This window comes from Scleropages formosus, chromosome 21 (assembly GCF_900964775.1).
Source record: "Scleropages formosus chromosome 21, fSclFor1.1, whole genome shotgun sequence".
Lineage (NCBI taxonomy): Eukaryota > Metazoa > Chordata > Actinopteri > Osteoglossiformes > Osteoglossidae > Scleropages > Scleropages formosus.
In genome coordinates this window covers 17,945,106-17,962,888 of record NC_041826.1, presented here as the reverse complement: position 1 = coordinate 17,962,888, position 17,783 = coordinate 17,945,106, and the positions used below count along the sequence as shown (strand labels likewise).

The 17,783-nt window shown below is 46.1% G+C and overlaps 1 protein-coding gene across 7 annotated transcripts in view; it reads right to left on the bottom strand.

The window, feature by feature from the left end:
* The window catches only part of dennd5b (DENN/MADD domain containing 5B), a 63,794-nt gene that overhangs the window by 28,541 nt on the left and 17,470 nt on the right, over positions 1-17,783 (bottom strand). For 4 of the 7 annotated variants that reach the window (XM_029247336.1, XM_029247338.1, XM_029247337.1 and 1 more), the window contains exons 2-4: positions 7,521-7,580; positions 2,277-2,386; positions 548-1,253 (exon numbers count right to left, since the gene is read on the bottom strand). In XM_029247336.1, the coding sequence (XP_029103169.1) occupies positions 548-1,253; positions 2,277-2,386; positions 7,521-7,580 (876 nt within the window). The remainder of the gene's footprint in view (positions 1-547; positions 1,254-2,276; positions 2,387-7,520; positions 7,581-17,783) is intronic. The other 3 variants (XM_029247340.1, XM_029247341.1, XM_029247342.1) reach the window with 1 other exon arrangement.

The following is a 17,783-nucleotide window of genomic DNA, read 5'->3' as shown; positions in this document are numbered from 1 at the left end:
TAACCGAGCGTACTGGCGTGTGCGCCGAGACCAGTTCCATAAAAATCGTTTTTACAATAACTTCATTAAATCCCTGTGTAAGTTCACCTTCATATGAAATTTCTGCTGAATAATTTAAGGGTTACTGTGATCATTTAAAGGCCCTGTGACATTGGAGACTGTGATCCCATGGCGCAGCAGGTAAAGCCTAAATGTAAATGTATGATGTGAATACATGTAAAATGTATAAATGTAAACGTAACATGTAAATGCCTCACAGCTCTGGAGCTGCTTGTTGGGCATGGGTTCGTGTCCAGCTTGGGGCGTGTGGAGAGTTTGCTTGTTTCACCCCATGTTTGCAACCCCCCGAACATGCACAGAAGAATATAAATCACTGGCAAACCACTTCTGTTCCTCCCTTGGAAACCGTGCAAACAGTCGCTATGAGTTGGACTCGACTTGATGGTGCCCCCATCCATGATATTAGAACATTGAATGCAGTAGAAAAGTTATAACGCTCTACTTAGACCAAAGTTACGGTTCAGTAGGTGTGATGACGGCTCCTCACCTTGCGAGTAGAGCAGGATTTGCATCTCCAGTAGTACGCAGGTAAAGAGCTGTACCAGGTTCTCCACACCCAGCAGCTGGAAGGCCTCCCCCAGGGAAAAGTCAGCCAGCGGCAGCTCACCAGGCCCAGGCCGCTGGCAACGAATGGGCTCGTACACGCTGTGGAACTTGAGCGAGCGGCCGGGTGGCGGCAGCGGTACCTCGTACAGCACGTTGTGGATGTAGCTCTCGAGCGGCAGAGGTGGCGGCTGGCTGGCTGTGACGGCACGGTGTAGCTGAGAGAGGAAGCGGCGGCAGGCGTGCATGAAGGGCATGGGTGTGATCAGGCACAGGGCCTTGGAGACATAAAGTGTGTCACGGGTTGCGTCGTAGGCGCCCGAGCAGCGCCCGCAGGGCGACACCCCCCGAGCGGGTCCCCTCCCGGGGCTTGAGACCTCTGCCTCATCCAGGCTGCTGGCCAGCGAGTCCATGCTGGAGGAGGAAGAGGAGGAGGAGGATGCACTGCCAGAGGGGGTGTGCTCGGCGTGGTGCATCTGGTAAAGCGTCTGCATGGCAGCGCAGATCTGTGGGCTGGTCACCTCCTCGTAGAAGGTGTGCACAAATCCATAGGTGCGCGAGCCATCTTCACGCGTGATGAGGAAGGAATGAAAGCAGGGTTCCCGAGGGTCCGCTTGCGTCCGGAAGGACAATCCCTTGGGCATGCAGAGCTGGGGGTGGTACAGAGGAGGGTCAGGACCAGAGCGGCCGAGAGGGTGATTATTAACAATTGGTACAGATTTATTAAGCACACAATGGTACAGTATCTCATCTAGGAGAGAAGTTTGGTGAGGACATTTACCTACAGTTACCTTGGAGATTAATTCATAACAGCTGCTCCACGTGAAGTACAAGTGAACAACTAAAGTAATTCTCACTGCATTTTGCTACGGTAAGTAGCGCTGCCTTGTCTGAGTCAAAGCTTCTGGGTTCTTAACATCGGCACGTTTGCGTGTCTAGATCACCACCCGCAATCCCCCGGCTGGCCATGCCACTCTTCTCCAGTTTCTCTCAAGACGGGTCAGTCAAAGTCAATCTATGTCATGTCATGGAATTATCGTGGTGTCGGCTGGCAGTCGGGGAAGGCACAGCGGCCATTTCCGTGCTGAGGTAAGCGGAGAACCTCATATGAATTATTCAGCACAGATGATGCAAGTGCCACTGAGCTTGTAATGGAAAATATCATGGGGCACTGATTTACTTTCCATCTAGGCTATTGTCACCAGGGATTCAATATGTCCCTGTGCAGAAAATATCACAGAAGTCGATGTCCACTGGTCAAAAATAATCTAAGTAACCCTTTTCCATGCATTTCAACCCCTCTCTCTGTGGAGCACAAGACAGCAATGAATGATCCTAATTCCACAGAGCCCAAAAAATAATCTATTTTAAGATTGCGTCACGCACCAGTGAAATACAAAGGTCTAACCGCTGAGGCCTAAAAACTGAATATTTTCAGGGATTTTCAAACCATTGCTCAGAATCCACAGGGAGAAACATTACCAATAATAATCTGGAATGCAATAAGCAAATTGATTATCTGAAAGAATTAAAGAGTTAAAAAACTGAGTAACGTTTCTGAGTAACAGACTTTATCGGTCTACTGGATGCTCAGTTTATTGTGTTTTATTCCACATTGGCAGCCATTACACATTTAATGTCCTTTTTTTTTTTTAAACCATCAATTCACTCACCATGTTGACAGCATCCTGGTCAAAAGGGTTCCACTCAACATTTTCTGGGAAGTGAGCAAGAACTTTGGACTTGAAGGTCCTCTTCAGCGGGCTCTGCTCAAAATTTTCTCCTGGATGGGTGAAGACCGTGGAAAAGAGGCAGAGAGAGACGGAGAAGAATGAGCCTTCAACTCTTGTGAACCCAGCTTTGTCCCCCAACTACTGCTGTGGTTGGGGTCATTAGCGCACAGGAGCAGTCGGGTGGAGAGGAAAAGGATCTCGGGAAGGTTCATTGGTTGTAAACATGGAATTTAATGAGCGAGAGACAGCAAAGATGACAGAGAACCAACATTCATATGGTTTGATTGGATGCGGAAAGAGAGGATGAAGACAAACTAAACTTCCATTTCTTGAATCCATGCATTCGTCACACTCCCTTTTCTCAAGGGTGATGCGTGTCACTCTGTACACACACACAGTTACTTTCTACCACTCAGGAAGAGTCATGGACACCATGATAAACCTCACGCTGAAGACGACAGAGGAAACCCAACAACATATCAAACCTGGAGACACAATCTAATATAGACAATGGACTCCAAGCTGCATTCCGACGGTGCGTTTTCAACAAATGATTCCTTCACTGTAGCAAAATAAATAAATAAAATAATACACTTAAGAAAAAGCAATAGGTAGCTTAAAGGGATAAAATGCTTAGAAAAGACAGTATCATTTAAAGGTGGTCTCCTGAACACCATGTACATAACCATTTGTTTTCCAAGGCATGCACTTAATAGGGGAACAGAGACAGACACTCCATGAGGATAGAAGGGCCAGAGAAGTGGCTTCAGCCAGAAGAAACTGAGTGCAGAGCAGACATGTAGTGAGGAGAGCCATTTGTACAACAAAAGGAAATGTCGAAGTGCAACCTTGATGAAGCCTACAGGGAGATGCTAAAGGATGGAAGGCAAGAGTAAGAGGAAAATGATGAGGACAAGCTAAAGAGAGGTGGGTAGGAGAGATGGAAGGAGAAAAACACATACACACACACACACACACACACACACACACACACACACACACACACACACACACACACACACACACGGCAGAGGATGAAGTCAATCAACAAACCAAAGCTCTTCATTATTGCCTGGGTCACTGGGGTAGGATGATCTCAGCACAGAAATCAGAAACTGACTGCAGGAATGAAGAAAGGAAGGATGATGGAGGGAGACAGAAGAACTACACTCTCCTGCAGACCAGCGCTCACTTGAGTGTTGCATTGTGGGCCCAGTGGTCACATGACATCAGCCCTTTGTGACCTCCTATTCAGGGATTCGGTGGATTAGAGGACTGGTGGGTGGTGTGCCAAAGAGGCCAACAGCTCATGGCAGAAGAATTCCCCCCCATCAGCACTCCCCCTGAATTCCCAGGGGGCTCCCATTGGTGGACCTGAACCATCTAACTGGTAACGCAGAGAATAGTGGGACTCCTGAATAAAAGCAGAGTATTTTGGTTGACTGAAAGCTGAAAACACGCTGCAGATCTTTGTCACACAGGAGCATACATACATGCGTGTTCCTGGATGTCAGAATGATATGTGCAGCACCGTAAAAAGAAATACTAGATTTATGCTGCGGACAAGGTCTGTGTCACATTAAAATGAATCATTATTAGGCATTAAATATGAACATGCATCTGTCATCACAACTGTATTATTGCAATTAAACAGTATTAATAAATTATTCATGAAATCCTAGATGAGGTTCCGTAAAATGTGTTTAAGATAGCTGTCACTTCCGAAGGAGTGACGATGAAGAACGTCACGAGATCACAATCGCACGGTGAATATCAGCAAGAGAACGTCAATATGGCAGGGAACTTTGGAAACGATTAAGGCCCGATTAGTTGTAATCCAGCAGGACAGGTAGAATGAAAAGTGTTCACGATCTTCAATAATTCCTTCACAAATGAAATATACATTTAAAGTCTAATCACGGTCCATTCGCACTGCAGAACATTCACTTGAGAATCCTTAATCCCTCACCTTCAGCCTTGTGTTATTGTAACAGCCTGACACTATTAATTGGATTTGGCACTTTATTTAAAGCTTGAGCCCTAATTCATCTAATTCAGAGTACAGCATATATAGAAAAGTAACAGAGTTGGGAAAAAAGAGGAATGTAACCCTATAAACAGAAGAAAAATGGTAGGAATAGTGGAAAATTGTCTCACTATGTATAATCTGAGTTTGAATTTGTATGTGCTTGTGATCTTGTGCTCTACCTGGCCTGGCTGTAAGGACTGTCATCTGGAACCCCAGATGGTTGTTTACAGCACTCAATCACATTCTCATCAACAAATATATTATATTCCCCAGTCCCATATTGGATAATCCCCAATAAGGATTGGTCTAGTAAACTAAGGGCATCAGAGAAAGTTCCAGAAAAAAGCAGAAAAATGCCATATCCATTCAGCAGAAAACAAAAAAAAAAAAAAAAAATTGGAAGATTCATTTATTTGGGACCGAAACTGAATCTTCCATTTAATATACTTTTGACATTGCTTCTCCAGAAGCTGCTGAAGACAATGGGGGGAAAAAAGCAATTTGAAATAAAAAATTGCCAATTCCAGAAGGCCTACCCAGCAGGAAAGTCAAACCAGTCACTGAGTGCTTTGTTTAGTCCCCCTTATTTTATGGGCGAGCCTATAATTTAGAAAGCGACAGAGGACTACAAACATCTCATTGCTCAGTCTCATCATACAGGCTAGAAAGTGAACTGTAAATGGATAGTTTGGGTGCACATGGCAGTGTACTGTTCCTCAGTATGACAACTGCACACCGTGGCCAAGCCTACTGGCTGCGCCAAACCCACATGAACAGCTCTGGGGAAAAATGTTGTGTCTAAATAAATGGATGCAGATGCTAACGAATGAGATGACACTGAGCAATGGGTTGAGGTTGGCAAAAAACACAGAAGGGGTGGAACAATGAAGACAGCTGAAGCTCTCTTCCCAAGACCTCTCGCTTCTACAGCAATGCCACTTGTGCTTCTTGGAGATGTCCTTAAGGATCTTCATTCTTGCATTGTGCACGTTCCACCAGCACACCCGTCTATGCAGCTGACAGGTCGATCCATGTCTCCTGGGTCCAGTCCAACCGGTCTCAATGGTGGACCTGCTGAGGCCATTGCCCACGTGGTGGACAGTCAGACCAACCGGACAAAAGGAGCTTTGCAACCCCTGCCAACAGCAGCCTACAGACAAACAACTGATGCTTGGGTTCTGCAAAGTTCTTCAATAATGGCACTGTTTTCAGCCTTTGTTGAGAGTTCTTGGCCATCAAGTCTGTGTGCAGTGTAAATAGTAGAGGATAACCCCAGAAGAATAGTTTGACCAAGTTACAAAATGCCAGTGCATCTTGTTTACTTATAAATGTAGAAAGAATGTTTCATCAGCGTGCTGGGGGAAAAAAAAAAAAAAAAAAAAATCTGGAAAACACTAAATAATGGAATATACTTTTATAACAGATTATGTTTCAATTATTCAGTTAAATGTTGGTTTCTCAATTACTCAAAGTGTAGAGACAGTTCTCGCAAACCTTAGAAGTGTTTGCCCACGCCCTGCGGGGACATGTTTTCTTTAATGTTTTCTCGACTGCTCTGTGGAAACAGCAGCTCTACCGGTGCCTTTGGACACGCACGTGCTACTGAGAGCGTGAACGCTGTCAGAGAAGAACAACGAGGGCAGAAAAACTTAATGAAAACAGCGAAATCCGAGCCCTCGGGAAGACGAACGCTTTGAGCGACGGATGGAGAGACAAGACACAAGGACAGAGGAGGGTGTCAGTAAGTGACAAGAACATGGGCAAAACAAAGACTTCAAGCGAACTGGGGTAGAAGAGACGAGATTTCACACCCCATCCCTCAGGCAGAGCCCACACCAGACCTGGAGCCGGGAGTGGAGAGCAGAAACAGAGATGTGACAAAGCCAACCTGTCAGATAACTTGCTTTTAAACAAGACCTCTTAGTAAGGTTTAGGCAATCATTAGCAGACAGAGGGAGGTAAATCACCAGGATGAGACAAAGCGGGGTAATCAGGATGGGTTCCCCCTCCGGCTCCACATGAATATACGAGCAAGATCCCCGTATTCCCCTCCTGCAGTGGTTGTCTTATTATTCACAAGGCATCTGGATTTGTTACAGACACCACAAATCTAGAAAGCTGACAGGGTGGGGGTGGCGGGACTTGCTGCACTCCACCATTGAAAGCCTGCCATTTAAAAGGCCTTGCGTTTGCAATGCTGCAGCCCCCCCCATGGGCATCGAAGGCTTGTGTAAGACAGGATTTGGGCTAGTTTAAGCTCAGAGGGGCTCTGTTGAAGCAGGCAGGGGCTGGAGATACGGGACTGCAGGCATGGATCTATCCATGGGACCCAGTCGAGGGGGAGTTGGGGTTAGCAGGCTTGTGTGTGTGTGTGTGAGTGTGTGAGTGTGTGTGTGTGTGAGAGTGTGTGAGAGAGTGAGAGAGAGAAAACGTGTGCGCATGTCAGTGTGGCCAGCATGGACAACATGTTCTGAGCAACTCTGGAGAGGCCAGCTCCACCCAATGATTTCCCCTCCATGGCTATTGTTACCATGCACAAGGGAGCACTCTGGCTTTCCGTCAGCCACGTTCTAGCAGACATGAACATCCTGAAGGTTTGCTTTGCTCTCTCGTGCTTTCATGGATGCAAGTCCAAAGCAACTTCACCGGTTCACGTTCCCCTAGACGTTTTGCTGGCCTGGAGGTCCAAGACTTGTGCCAAGAGGACCACCGGAATTGTAACAGTAATGGGTAATCCCTGGTGAGGGTTCCTCAGAGCAGCATCTACACTTGCATCTTGGGTGGCTCTGATGTTCTCCCCCTGCTCCAGCTGCAGAAGAACAGCATGCTAGTGGTTCGTGGCCCAACCAAAACCCTCAGCGTGGATGGACCGGAAAGGGCTGTTCCAGTAGGAGAACCATAACAGAAGGAAGAGAATATAGGATAAAGGGAAACCTTTTCATTGTTCATGTTTGTGTCTGTGTGTAACTGAGTAAAAATAGCATGTGTTGGGGGGCAGGGTGTGTGTGCCGGTTGAAGAGCTGAACAACAAGCGCCAGGGAACCTGACCCACATTTCCAACCAGGAGGGGGTTTTCATCGGAAAAGGAAAAGCGTAAGAAGGGCGATTTGGGGGGGCGGGGGTGATGGATTGGTTGAACAGCTCTGTTTCGTTACCTGCGTTTGTAGTGTCTGGACTCCTGCCTTGGCGATCTGCCTCTAGCCATTGGTACAACGCTATGGCCACACAAGCAGAGGAGCACAAAAAAAAAAAAAAAAAATGCATGTCAAAACAGACTGGAAACAGACAAAGCGAATGCATGAAAAACATGATGCAAACACACACATAACGTAAAGCAAGAGAAGCGTGGTTGACACCGCCCTGCTCCACATGTATGGATGCATGGAGAACAATGCAACAGCAAGTTAAACCTGGAGCTTAAACAATTGGAAAAAAATGGAAACGGCAATTAGCAAGGGAACATATACAATGCATATGGATATTGTCCCCCCGGTTACATCACTTTTTCCTGAACAGAGTATGTTAAACACCATTACAACTTGAAGAAAGCAAGCAGTATACATGTTAAACGAAAAGATGCATATCAGGAAATCATCGACTTATAAGGTTCTGTTCCATCAACCACATCGTGACTAAAATACCATAATTCCTAATTACATAAACCATAACCATCTCAACTGCTTCATCACATCTGTATTCAACACGTAAATATGCATGAATGTTACGTTGTGTAACGGCAACGGGGCTTTGATATTTCTTCCTCTAATTTCACACATTTTTTAAACATAATTCTAATATAGAATAACAATACAAAGAGAGTGCGGTATGTAAGTGTATACAATAATTATATTTTCATGCTGCGCTATTATTTTCACTTTCATTTCTAAATCTGCTTTCTTCTGCGTTTTCAATCACATTTTCAGTGGCTAGCTATAAAAAGGGAATCACAAATGAAAGGTTCTGCAATAAAGCAACATTTTGGTAAATAAAACCCAACTGCTGAGAGACACACAGACTGAGCCAATAAGGAATATGACGCCTTCTGGCAACGCGGGCAGCCGATGTCATCGTAAAGCAGATGGAGCGTTGCTGATAGACATTACAACCGAATGCGGGACCTCGGAAATAACATAATTAATTGAACGGCCGTCGCAAAAACAGGTTGCGGTAAGGTGTGTGTGTCGTAAGGTGAGGACGACCTGCAATTGTTGCAGTGGAGCCAGCCTGTTCTGGTGCTGGACAATGTCAAGGGGATATATAGTAGGTGAGTTCATCTTCCAGTTTTTAACTATACATATCATTTAAATAAATAAATAAATAAATAAATAAATAAATAAAAAAAATAAAAAAAATATTCCCCCCCCTACCCAACAATATCTCACTAGTCAAGCCTTCATCTTCAGTTACTACTCTCCAATTATAACACAAAAATAGAAAAAAATAGAAAGCAGAACTGCCAGATTAAAACCTTTAGTATTTACATCTTGTCTAGACTGTTTAACCCAGAACATGGTTTAATTTTTTTTCCTCTGGGTAGGAGGGTGCAAGGCATGCTGCTGCTTGTGGCCCTTGTCCTCATTTCCATCATCCCTACTGGGCTGCTACACATGTACGGGGTGGTCAACATGTTCCCGAGACTCCTCAAAAGTCTAAGTTTCAGTTGTGATACTGTGATCTTCTAGAACATTCTCCCATACTGGGACTACGCATTAAACTTCATCTGGTGCCAGATAATAAAAAAAAGTCCTAATAAACTGATGCATGGCTAAGTACAAAGATGATTTGCAACAGGTAAATGATGATGTCAGCATCTCCTCTGTATTGCCACGGACACCACAGATATGAAAACCATCATTCAGGAGCTTTTTAAATGTTGTGCATAGTGCTGTTGGCCTGCATTCACCTTGGACCCTCGCAGTTGAGCAGCCCTGATAGGCTCCTACCCTAGAAACACACCCACTCCTCCCCTCCACCAGCACCTGCAGCAGTGTTATGATCTAATACCTGAGAGCACTATTTCTCTTACATTCTGTGCCACACATACTGTGTGTGATGGGAAGGATAAAGACAGGCACACAGATGGAGGTAAACCTCTGAATCGTGGCAATGGAAGCGAGCGACTCCGCAGCGCAGCTGATTAATGGGACATCCGTATGGCACACCTGGACAAATGCCGTTCCTTGAGCCACAAAAAAAAAAAAAAAGTACACTTCATTTATCAAGAAAGACAAACACAAGAGAAGCATGGAGCTTATTAGCAGTCAGGGGTCACTTTACAGCAGGTCTGTGAAACAGCCTCCAGCACCCAGGTTATGTAACAGTATCTAATAGTTGCTCACCACAATAACCCTGGGAACAACGGTGTGTGTCAGTCTCCGCAGGTGAGAATCAGGGGCTGAAAGTCCAACATGGGGACACTCAGCTTTCACACCCCACCCAGACACAGACACACACACACACACACACACACACACACACACACACACACACACACACACCATTTGAAGCTGCTTGTCCCAGGCGGGGTCGCGGGAAGCTGGAGCCTAACCCAGCAACACAGGGCGTAAGGCTGGAAGGGGAGGGGACACACCCAGGACGGGATGCCAGTCCATCACAAGGCATTCCAAGCAGAACTCGAACCTCAGACCCACTGGAGAGCAGGACTTGGTCAAAACCACTGAGCCACCCTCCCCCAGATACTGGAAAGAAGAAACTCAAAATCCTTCAAGTAGCTGGTGCATCCATCAGCAAAGTCCTGATCTTCGAGCACATTAGTAAATGTCCGGCTGAGAAAAAGCAGAATGTAAGCCTTATATAACTTAGTGTAAGAACATCGAAGAGGGCGATACCACTGTGGATGTTGGTGACAGATGAGCGTGTGCTGTAGGACATTGTGCAAAGAGCAGGCAAGGATGGACCTCAAATTATTCAAGTTTTTGTGAGATGTGCCCTCTCAAGCCAAGGCTGAGGTAAAGAATAAGTGCTTCCAAACAGGCCATCAGCAAAATCACACAATCTCTCCAATACACCATTAAATTTACAGGGCTGAGGTGGGCAGCTTCTGGAGGAGAACTCACAGTCCAAGAACTCATGCAAATTTAATTAGATATAGGGTGTTCTGCCTCTCTAGAAACAGAACCAGAAGGAACTGAAAAAAGCAGAAGGTTTTTTTTTTAGAACTGAATTCCAAGCCATACTCATTCTCACCTTCTCCTGAATCTTGAGGTCAGCACCTCCTCGTATTTTAGCGTTGCTCTTACTTTTCACACCCCAGAGGGGCCAAAAGCTGAACCAGCCAGTGACGTAGTGGAACAGGGCTGCAGCTCTGCTGCTTCCAAATAGTAGTGGCCCAAGGGCAAACGTGTGGAACATAACACGTGGTGGCACACAAATTATATGCGCTCTTCGCAAATGCTTGGACAATATATGTAATTCTTTGGCTTGTAAAATTATTTCACTTGGTCTATGTGAGGAAGGCTGGGAACGGTGGGGAATTCATCATGCAAAGTCAAAGACAATGAGGAGAAGAACTCATCGATCCACTGGCGGATCACGTATTAGTAGCATCTTGACTGTAGCTGAGCAACGGTACGTGTGCAAGTGGACAAGTGAGTCCAAAGTGGCACAGCGCTACAGAAATGTACGCGTGTTTTTTACAAGAGGCCATTATGGGCAACAATCCACCCGATTTAAAGCTGCAAACCTAACTGGTTAATTAGGATTTCCACAAATTAATGAATAAGTGGTAACTAATCCTGAAAAAAAGGCTAAGAATATAGGTGGTTGAGTGGGCATGAGTTTCCATTTGCTGCTTATTTCAGCACTGGCACGTGCTCCTTACAACGGTACCCCACTTGGAGAGACCTCCTGTATCGCTGTATCGATCCACACCGCCAGCGTACCATGCACACCTCCAGCTTTCGGTTTCCAGGAGGGAGGCATCAGCTCTTCAGCCTGAACAAAATAGTGCCCCAAAGAAGGCATAAAAAGAAAGACAGACCTGATTTTATCTTTCGATTCCACAGCAGTCCAATTTCCCCAGCTGCCATTCTAATTATTACAATCACCAAGCAAATTCAACAGAGGAGAAAAGATGCATCGCAATGTAGGCCTAAAAGGCTAATGAAAATACAAATCATTACAGATAAAATGTGCTTTTACTTTTAACCTTTATTTAGTTACCATGAATTGCACAGACAAAGGGGAATGACCTTAAATCTAAAAAGCACGGCATGTACCATATACATGTGCCGTGGGGCCTAGAAGCAAAATATTATTACTATGTACGCCGTATTCAAGAATGTCTTTATTAAGCCGCCTTGTTATTTGCGTAGTCTCTCTGATCTTCATCTGTTTGCCTTGCCCTTCCACACACACACACACACAAACTGAGCTACTCCAAAGTTCACCCTAAGAGGATGGATTGAGGACTTGCAGAGAGCCACAATAGGAGAAGATCAAAGCTCCTCCCAGCACGACATCTCCCGTACAAACTAGGAGACACGATTCCCTCCTGTGTGAAATCGAGCGAGTGCCGCTGCCTTCCGATCTCCTCAAGAAGTGGGCATCTCCCGGATACCGTGGCTACAGATGGGCTGGCAACAATACCGACAGATACAGTAACCGCACATCCAAACTGCTGCTTTCCAAACGCTGAATTCTCGACACACGCTGGATGCAGCATGTAAAACATAGCAGTTAGCTGCTCATGCTCAGATATGATACTGCTTAAGGAACTGGCATCAAAAATCATTCGCTACTCCACTTCAGAAAAGGATGTAACCTGAGTTATTCAACTACCGCATAAATGGAAACATCTTAAGCGACTCTGCTCATGTGAATAAACATGTCCACAAAGCAAATACATAATGGGCATCACTGAGGCCAAGAGTTGAGTTGAAAGAAAAACTGATGGTGGGCTGTGAACTAGGACTGCAGATACTCACAAATCACAACACCCATGCTTGTTGTCACAGTATGTGTGTTTTTCAGCTCAATGAACCCAAAACAGGACACAGCACATGACCCTAGGCTGGGTGTACAAGGCCTATGGATATTGCATGGAAGACCTGTGGGTACCTCCCAAGGCCACCTAGTATGAACTGCATAAAAGGGAGAAGCTTCACCATCTGCACACATCTAGACCTTTCAATGACATACAAGCCCTTTGGTGTTAAGATAAGAAGAATAAAATGATCTCTTGGCTCCCAGCGAATAATGACTAATCCACCTCCAAACTGACCTGGAGGTCTGCTCATTAAACATAGACAATGTTTAAAACTGTCATGAGGGACACAAGGCAAAACAAACATAGCACGCACACACACATTAACAGACAGCAACACAGCAGTTAGATACCCATCCACACACACATTTTCAGAACCGCTTGTCCCATACAGGGTCACAGAGAACCGGAGCCCACCCGGCAACACAGGGCGTAGGGCCAGGGGACACACCCAGGACGGGACGCCAGTCCGTCACAAGGCACCCCAAGGGGGACTTGAACCCCAGACCCACTGGAGAGCAGGACCCGGTCCAACCCACTGTGCCACCGCACCCCTAGATACCCATCCCTCCATTTAAAACGGAAATTTGTTTTTGAAGATCTGTTTGAAGAATGAAAATAATTTAACACATTCTCATTATTTTAAATTGAAAAATGTCTAACTCAAAGTAACTGAAGTGTTTGCTTTTATCAAGAAGCACACACACACACACACACACACACACACACACACACACACTTTCAGAACCGCTTGTCCCATACGGGGTCACGGGGAACCGGAGCCCACCCGGCAACACAGGGCGTAAGGCCGGAGGGGGAGGGGACACACCCAGGACAGGACGCCAGTCTGTCACAAGGCACCCCAAGCAGGACTCGAACCCCAGACCTGCCAGAGAGCAGGACCTGGTCCAACCTACTGCGCCACCGCACCCCCATTATCAAGAAGCAACATTCACTAAATTCAACAGCAGTGTAACAGGTGTCAATGTTTTGTCATAAACACTGATTTAGACATAATTAATCATAGCTAATAAGGCACTTCTTTAGTTGTAGTTCAATGTCACCCATTTCTTCTAAAGTTGTTTTTTTAAACAAAAGTCACAAGAAACTCTTCAAACAGTTTAATAAAAAAAAAAAAAATGTCTTTAACATGCCAAAGAAAAAAAAATGTGAAATGACACAAACCAGGAAGAGGAAGAACAGTTGAGTTCCGCTGAATGCCTTTGCATGAATTGACTTCCATGGGTCAAGTCAGTTATTGTCTGCTTATGCGGGGAAAAGTTATAAATTAGCATATTTTGTAAGAAAACTGCATACAGAGGAACAGGTGTATCGCGATTCTGTACCGTACAAACGAAAAAGAAGAGTTGAGGAAATACCGAACATGTAGGTTTACTAAGAGTCGGTAGCATACATGTGCGTGATGCGTGATGTCAGCTCATGTTATCTCCCATCTTCACCCCAGATTTGTCAGCGCAGCCAGAGAACAAACCGCTTTCAGCCTGACGGGTACCAGCCCCGGCGCTTATCTCTCTGCAAACAGTTATTCATCTCTTCGGCGATGGAGGTGCGCCAAGTGCTCGGCCTTGTTCGAGAACCTCTGCTCTCAGCCCACGTGTGGAAGAACAGAGGGGCGACTCGGGCAAAAAAAAAAAAAAAAAAAAAAAAAAGTCAAAAGCTCAGCAGTTACCCTTCCACACAGGTTACAGGAGCCATAGTTTGTTCCTATCCATCAACAGAACCTGCTGATACAACAGGCTGACAGGAAATAACCAACATCAACAGCAACTATAACGTATTACCACACGTTCACTTACTAAAACTTCAACCTTACTTTGTTAAAAAGCTTCTTTTTGTACCATATGCTTCTACTTTTAGCGATCTATTCGGTGTAGGGTCATAGAAGTGTTGCTTACTGTCAATGTGTAGCTACGTATGCTAACTAGCTTTTTAGCGCAACTGTACGTGTTTGTTGTGAACCCAGGAAGAGCTTGGTGGGGGGGGGGGGGGGGGAATAGTTGATTTAGCAAAAGAATCACCCTCCTCCATTTATCCCTTCATCAACAGCTTGGCAGTTTCATTCAGCAGATGCGTGTTTGGAAAGTGCAGCGGCCCAGAGAGGAAAATTCATTTACATCAAAATTTGCCTGTCCATTTCACATGCTAATTGATCCCGACCTTGAGGACTGGTTCGTGTCCATACACACGTCCGGTCTCCCGTTTAACTGCGGCCGAGGTCTAGATCCATAGCGCTGAGTATTTAAAAAAGTAAATTTTGTACATCTGGTTCAGAACTTCACGTTTCCATCTCTTGCTCCACTCAGGATTTTCCTCCGAAAAAGACCTCACAATAGCTTAGGCCTGAGTGTGGAGCAGAGAAGTGATTTTCACCAGTCAATATCTATGTGTTCCAGACCTTGTTTCAGAAACATGCTTTATGTCCAGCACCCAGCTGGTAGTTGCCAAGCTATAAAAATTTAAAAGAAAAAAAAAGAAAAAGCACCTCCTACACAGTGGGACGCTCCCTCACGCTCAGCCTCGACACAGCACGGAGGCAAAAGAAGCCTTTCTTCCTCGCTCCTGCTGATGCACGCGGAAACCCATCGACACGCTCATCCCTGAAGGACGCACTGAGCTACCGGTACAGGCGTAGGAGGGCAGAAGGGGAAGGCCTTCGCCACGCTCATTTCTCCTCTGTGGTTCTCGCAGCTGCACCAGGCCTCGTCCCTGCACGAGAGCTTCACTGACACTCCCTGTTCAGGAGGGCCGACACAAGAGACCTGAGCAGAGGGGATGTGGGGAGCGTCACAGAGTAGTGGAACACCCAGCCAATCGATAGGGGAAGACTTTGATGCGCGGGACCAAAGACCACATTCATTGAGTCCTGGGTAATCTGCACCAACGGGTGATCGCAGACACACAAATCGAAGTTTCTGAGATGTAATCAGACAAGTTAGCTCTTCCTATATAAACAGCTCAGCGTTGGGCTTAAAAAAGAAAAAAAACGCTGAATAGTTCACTGGTTGATTTTCCTTCAATAGGTATCAGCCTCCAAGTCCAAATGGCCCATGTCTGCAGAGGAAATAAGCAGGAGGTGCGCCAATAAAATGAGACCACCATTCCTTCCCCCTCTGTTAAATCCACGTAGTGAAGCATACCTGATACGGCAGCGAGGATCTGCACAGCATGACAACCTAAGTTTCTGTGGAGACAAAGAAGACTTGGCTGTTTTGTAAAAATACGTACCACCGAGCAAATGACCGTTGACAGGCCGACGTCCGCTGAACGCCGTGACCCCCGTTGAGACCTCTAGGACAGCGAACGGAAACGCAGGGCAGAAAATGCGGCAACAGATGCGTACCCTGAAACCACGAGGAATACCCCCCTCCCCAGCTCCCACCGCGACTGCAAAGTCATTGGTCGCAGAGGGTTCGCCGCCTGTCTGAGAAACCACTGAGTTTAGCTTCAGTACTGTAAAGCCTGAAAGTAGGTCAGAGCAACGAAAACAAAAACTCAAATCAGGACTTGTTTCCAGCAACAAGATCAGTGAGCAGGAATGTGAATAAATGCATCATGAAAAGAGTGCAGCAGCTCCCATAGTGGCTAGCGCGGCAGCCTTTTGGACCCAAAAGTTGCAAGTTCGAATCCCGCTCCTACCGTAGCACCCTTGAGAAAGGCACAAGATAAAATTGCGGATTGTGTAACGATACCTTTTTCGCTTGATAAATAAAGTGAACAGTTGCAAGGTTCATCTTTCAAGTTGTTCACGATGTTTTTGGTAATGCGAGTTAAGCTCCTGTAAACCTCATCTTTCAAACTGATGCAAAACAAATTCACTCGTGCCCTCGTCCATCTTACTCTTATTCTTTCGTCAGGAGAGAGACTTCTGGTTGCTAAGCAAGTCGTACTGCTGCGTCAGAGCTTAAGAAGAGAGGCACGAAACACAGACGAACGTCAGTCCGTCCTACCCGCCTTTGCTTCCCGACAAAGAATCGCCATGGATACCACTTTCAAAAACGCTGAACGCTCTCGTTCAAACGGAGTACAGAGAACTGCTGAAGACAAGCGATCTTCAAAGGTCATGTCAGACATCAATATAACAAAGACGATTGGGCGGCGAGAGGAGAGAGAAGACATGAACCCAGACAAAACACAGAGGACACCACTACTGCACACTTACATGGTGCGTGTGGACGTTCCCTGTAAATGCCAACATGGGATCAGCGCTACTACATGCAAAAGCTGATCAGGGTAGCACAGGGTTACTCAAACACCTACTACGTCACACCTGGCACCGAAAGCAACAGTCAAACATCTAAGCAGTCTGGTTAAGCGGGATTTGTAGACTCCCATTAGCAGATGCATTGGGATTTAAGCACATTGACAGCTCAGCAATGTGCAACGTGGAGAATGTTCAGAAGTTCGGAAATGACATACCGGAAACCTGCTGCGACCACGACAGGCCAGCTCACGTGTCGCCGTGAAAGTGTTCAGCAAGACCTGGCCCAAGGGAACGATGCCTCATCTCCTCCAATCCATTAAATCTTCAGCAAGCAGCAGAGGACACAATCCCTGCCAAATGGCCAATTGAAAACCCATGCTTATTTTTCCCTGTGTGTGACCCCCCCCCCCTCCTCCTCCCCATGTGAGGAAGAGAAAAGCAGACTTGATCTAACAACTCCAAATACATGTTAACAAGGCTGGAGCAGATTATTCCAGTAGCACGTGTGTCCTTAATCTCCAGCAAGGGACGAGCCGAAGGCACTGGCATCACGGACAGCTGCTAACGAGGTACCGCAATAATAGGGTCCTTTAAAAGTGTGACTGTGTTCCTCTGTGGTGGAACAAAAACATCCACTTTAAGGGAGGAAAATATTCTCTTTGAATAATGGATGAGGGAATTCTTGTAAGAAACCCTCTGCAACCCACTGGATGCTGGTGCTTCACTCTGATGCTCTGTCCTGGGACACGTTAATAACCGTACCCACACACACACACACACACACACACACACACACACAGTCCCAGTTCGGAGGAGACAGGAGACTGGTTCCATCCCATTACTGGCTCCCCTAGGCTCCCAGCAGGCTCTTCCATCCTGCAGAGCCATCAGCTGTATGCCTCCCTTTGAGTGTGGAGATAACGGATGAGCATCGGGTCTTTGGAGGGGGGTTAATCTACGTCTAATTACTGCATGAAGGCCCCTCGGGGGCAGATTCCACTATAGCCCTCATCCGCCCTCCCCAATCTCCCCCGTGGGGAGCGCCGGACCCCTGCAGCCCTCATCTGCATGAGCATCGCATACAACAGGCACACACAGCATAAAAATCAGACGGTCATGCATTATGCATGGCGTACTGTTGCACTGGCCGTTCAAAGTTCAACCATGAGACATTCTGTATGGTGTGTAAAT